General features: G+C 60.4%; 2 protein-coding genes across 2 annotated transcripts in view; both read right to left on the bottom strand.

Moving 5' to 3' along the window:
• Nucleotides 1-22: 22 nt before the first annotated feature.
• Nucleotides 23-2,350, bottom strand: LOC127751302 (uncharacterized). Its single transcript, XM_052274621.1, has 2 exons — nucleotides 2,081-2,350; nucleotides 23-612 (listed from the first exon to the last, which is right to left on the bottom strand). Exons 1-2 carry the CDS (start codon nucleotides 2,087-2,089, stop codon nucleotides 226-228), a joined length of 396 nt encoding a protein of 131 aa, XP_052130581.1. The 5' UTR covers nucleotides 2,090-2,350; the 3' UTR covers nucleotides 23-225.
• A 2,276-nt stretch (nucleotides 2,351-4,626) lies between these two features.
• The window catches only part of LOC127751305 (E3 ubiquitin-protein ligase RNF113A-like), a 974-nt gene continuing 816 nt past the window's right edge, over nucleotides 4,627-4,784 (bottom strand). Inside the window, exon 4 of the mRNA XM_052274627.1 lies at nucleotides 4,627-4,729. Coding sequence (XP_052130587.1) covers nucleotides 4,627-4,729 — 103 coding nt within the window. The remainder of the gene's footprint in view (nucleotides 4,730-4,784) is intronic.

Raw genomic sequence — 4,784 nt, forward strand, 5'->3', positions numbered from 1 at the left:
AAGATGGGGCCTGCGGCGCACTTGGCTGGCCCAAGAGGCGCGCGGAGATTCAAAATCAGGCAAATTTTTAAGAATCGAAAATCGACGCTGAGAATCGATTCTTTCGATTCTCGTGATGCGCGTAATCGATTCCGATTCGAATCGAAAATCGACGCGGGGAATCGATTTTCGATTCGAATCGGAATCGAATCGACCAACCCTAGGTCATAGGGGTCTTAGGTTACCCTAAACCAGGTACCTTTGATGGGGATTTTCGAAGTAGCAGGTTTTTGAATAGTTTCTCCACCGCGCTCTCACCGGGTCCAGGTCCAGCAGAGGGTTGAAGTCCCGGCGCCACGCGCTCAAGTCGATGCGGGGAGTCCCGTCGCTGGAGAGGACGTAGGCGGACCACAGCGGGCCGAACGAGGCGTAGTCCGGCACGGTGTCCACGGACTCGTAGGCCACGGCCAGGACGGCGTTCAGCACGGCCGAGACCAGCAGGACCCCCGCCACGGCCGCCATCTCCACCGGGTGCATTGCCAGGCACAGGGTGGACAGGACGACGCGGTGCGGGCGGCCTAGCTCGCAGGCGTCCGCAGCAGCGTAGTGCTGGTGCCACAATGAGATCTCACTCTGGAACAGGTCGGGCGGCTTATGACACGCGGAAGTACACACTGGAGTCCAACGCAGTGCACGGCGCCCACGTGCATAATGAGGTACTAGGCTGATTGCGAATTAGCATAGGAAAACAACGGAGGTGGGCGTCGCCAAGTCAAACAAACAGTCGACTGGCCGTAATCTAGTAGTCGCATATAAATGCTACATCGATTTTGCGACTTTTTCGCAATTTTCTATTGAGCCTCTTCGGAGAACATTCTGAAAAATTTTGCTCGTTCCTCGGCGGCCGTCTTAGCCTTGGCCCCACACCTTCACGTTCACTAAACAAGATAACGTTGGGCGTCAAACAAACGCTTAGCTTAGGTGCTCGGCATCGACATCACCCAAGACGAAATACGGTCAAAATATAAGGTCACATTGCGTGCACGTGGAGGGAACCTGAATGTATTACTACCTAGGGACCACGTGCTGAATATACCAGGTGGCTGACTCACGCAGCCCACTTTCGTGGGTATACTGTACCGCATGCACTGGTGCGGGCGGGCTTGCCTATCGTCGCTGCCCACGGCTCCTTGCGGCTCCGTGCGATTAGGCAACCCGCCCGCACGCGTGAATGCGGTACAGTATAACTACAAAAGTGCACGGCGTGAGTCAGTCAGCCCCCTGGTACTTTTCTTTTTGCCGTCACCTCAGCCTCAGTTCTACCCCTCCCCGGTTTGGAGTCGGAAATGACTACAGAGACCAGGTGACTAGATCGGCGGGGACGCGCTCACAGGCTTACGAAGAAACTTGAGGCCAGACTGCAGCGCAGCACAAGACACGTAACAAATATGCCACAACCGACCAGAATCGCCACCACCTGAGCACTGGCCTGTACGCGGGAACGCTCAGAGCAAAACGCAGTCCACGAGATACCCCCTCCCAAAGCCGGTGACGTAGCTCCAGGTAACCTTAGTCGAGTCCACCTTGGTTGAGTGGAGGTGGTAGGGTCTAAACACAACACGCGGTGATGATGAGAAACGCGTCAACGTCCGTCATGGTCAGCTCTAAATACCTTCAATGAGAACGCCGCTTTTTACTGCTGATAAAATTGTCTACAGTGCGCCCTGTCAATTTGTTACCTCGTCAGCGACTGTAATTTTGGATTACGGTCAACTCCGTACAGGATGTACTGTAACTTCGCAAACCGTATTATTAGTCAGTACAGCACTTGACTTAGACACCGAAGCACGGCCCATATCTTAGACAAAATAAACAGGGCGTACTGTAGGCAAACTGTATACTTCCTTACAGAATTTTTAACAGTGTGCAACTACCCGAAAGTTTCGTGTCACGACTTTGGGACCTCGCACCTTTCTGCGCGCGACAAAGTCATGACAATGTGAACAAATTATCCATCGCGTGTCCGCGGAGGCTCGGCAAGAGTGCGTGGAGCGATTAAAGGGTGGGGAGGGAAGAAGGAAAAGTCAGACAAACTACTTACCCCGATCATTGATCTTGCGCCGTCACCTCAGACACCCCGGACGCTTCCGCGCCTGGACTGAAAGGATGGCCATTAGCTCGCTCGCATCAGGCGAAGTCCACCGCCAAAACGCCCGCCGCACGCGAGGGCGCGCGCGTGTCGTCCGCCGCGTATAGCCGGCCCGCCACGATGAGGGCGATGAAAGACTTCCTCGAGGTCACCGTCCTGCTGTCCGCGGCGCTGTCCTCCACGTCGCAGCCCGTGTCCCAGGTGGCGGGCTGCATCGCGGCCTTGCAGCGGAGCTACTTTGAGTCGTGTCGGCAGGTGACGGTGCTGGGCGGCTCGGAGCTGTCCGCGGAGCTGCGCGGGATGGTGGGCGTGCCGCAGCGGGGGATGTCCCTCGCCGGGGCGGTGGCGTGGAGGGCGGGGGAGACGTTCCCCGACGGCCTCCCCGCCTACAACTACCTCACCGACCTCTACGTCGTGGACCTGAGGTAAGGCTGTCGTCGTCGTCGTGCTGCGGGACGCGCAGACGAGCCCTCGCTCGTGTCACACACGCTGCAGTTGACTGAGCAGCACGGCAAACGCGTCGCAGGAACGAAGGTGCGGGCGCGGCGCTGCTGGCCGTGCTGCCCATGGACTCGCGCACGCCCGTCATCGTGGTGACCGCCCCGGAGCACAGCCCGCAGGGCGCAGCCGACGCAGCCGACGCGGCCGTGGGCGCGCTCTGGGGCCGGCAGCTCGTCAACGCCCTGGTGCTCGTGGCCGGCGCGGACCGGGTGTCGGCCTACTCCTTCGAGCCCTTCTCCCGCTGCCACGCCGCGCCCGCCGCCCTGCTGCTGGACCAGTGGGACGCGGGGGGCTGGCTGGGCAGCGGGCGGGCGCTCTTCCCCCGCAACGAGCGCGTGCGCCTGGGGAGCTGCCCGCTGGTGGTCAACGCGGAGCACCAACCCCTGGCCGTGGTCGTGGGGACGCAGGACCCGAGCCGAGGGTGGCGCGGGGACCGCGGGATAGAGGTCCCGCCTCCAGGGGTCTGCCAGTGCGCGAGCGTGCACGCCTCCCCGCCTCCACTCGCCAGCAGGCACCTGCGCCGCCGTGCCGCAGAGAGCTGGGCCACCGGCCTCACCATCGAGATGCTCAGCGAGATCGGGCAGCACGTGGATATGCGGGAGCCGTACTGTCTGCAGTCCGCGTGCGACGGTGTGCCCTACGGCACCTTCTACAGGAACGGCACGGCGATCGGCATGTTCGAGGACCTGCGGGCGGGGCGCGCGGACGTGGCCGTGGCGTACTTCCTCTCGAAGCCGTCGCGGAGCCGAGGCGCCGAGATCATCATGACGGGCCACATGAACGATGCGGTGTGGATCGTGCCCTCCGGACTGGGCCGTGAGCTGTCCCCGCTGCAAGAGCTGACCCGCCCCTTCCAGCCGGAGCTGTGGGCCGCGCTGGTGGCGACCGCGGCCGCCAGCTCCGTGACGGTGTGGCTGCTGGCGTCCCGCTCCCGCGGCCGCGGGGGACGCTTGTCGCGGTTCGAGTTCGCCGTCGGCTTCACGCTGTGCTCCCTCCTCGGCGTGCCCTGCGCCGGGCGCGTGCCGCGGCTCAGCGCGCTGCGCCTCTTTTTGTTCCCATGGTTCATGTTTACGCTCGTCGTGTCGACGAGCTTCCTCGCCCTCGCCAAGGGCCGCCTCCTCAAGCCGATGAGGAACGCAGACATCAACACACTGGGGGAGGCCATGGAGCTGGGCCTGGGTGTTGAGCTCCATCAAGTCACCTGGGACGATCTGAAGGTCGGCTGCGATCATACAAGAGACACCGTCATGAGCAATGTTTTGCGGCGTGCGACGATCCAGGTACGTCACCCCGCCCGCAGGCGCAGGGACGGTTTAAGCTAGGCCATATGCCATCCTGCCTCTTCGCACCGTCCACGTCCACCAGGCATAGCCTGACTTGTCCCGTTAAAATGTTCCGAGCTCATTTTTGGTAGTACGTACCAATGATCTAACAAGGCGTGACCACAAAGTGGCCACTCCACACCGCACTGTACGTGTAAAAGGATAGTGATGGACATCATGTATTTTCGGCAGGAGAGCGCCATTACTACGATCAGCGAGACGGTGGCACGCGGTCGGCGGACCATCAGCCTTCAAATGCGTGGCACTGTCGACTATCACCTCAAAACCAAAAGGGAAGAAAAGACAGCCCCTGGGATCCACATCCTGCCCGTCGGAAAGTGCCTCCCGACCACCCCAACGTCGTGGATCGTGCTCCGCAAGGGTTCGGTCCTCGCGCCGACAGTCAGAGTGCTGGTCAACCGCATGATGGCCGCGGGGCTGATCGAGCTCTGGATATCCAGGTGAGGACGCCTTGTGCGCAGGGCAAGAGTATGCGCTGTCCCTCTAAGCAGGGGTAGCATCGGGTAGCAAACAACAAGCACATGGCAGTTGAAGCAGATGATTGAGTACAATGAATGCTCGGCAATGCTGCTTCTCCCATCGGACAGATTCACTCCAGAGGGCACGAGGCCCGCACATCGTAATGTAGCTCTCGCAGTGAAAAATCTGGAGCCGTCATGGAAGCTGCTGGCGCTGGGCCACGCCGTTGCGCTGCTGGTGTTCTTGGGCGAGCTCGCCGTGTTCCGGAGACGCCCCCACCCTCGAGCTGAAGTTTTCACTAAGTTAGGATCAAGGCTATTTGAATACAAGAATTTTCAATAGTACTGTACATT

This window comes from Frankliniella occidentalis, unplaced genomic scaffold, assembly GCF_000697945.3.
Source record: "Frankliniella occidentalis isolate FOCC.00 unplaced genomic scaffold, Focc_3.1 Scaffold418, whole genome shotgun sequence".
Lineage (NCBI taxonomy): Eukaryota > Metazoa > Arthropoda > Insecta > Thysanoptera > Thripidae > Frankliniella > Frankliniella occidentalis.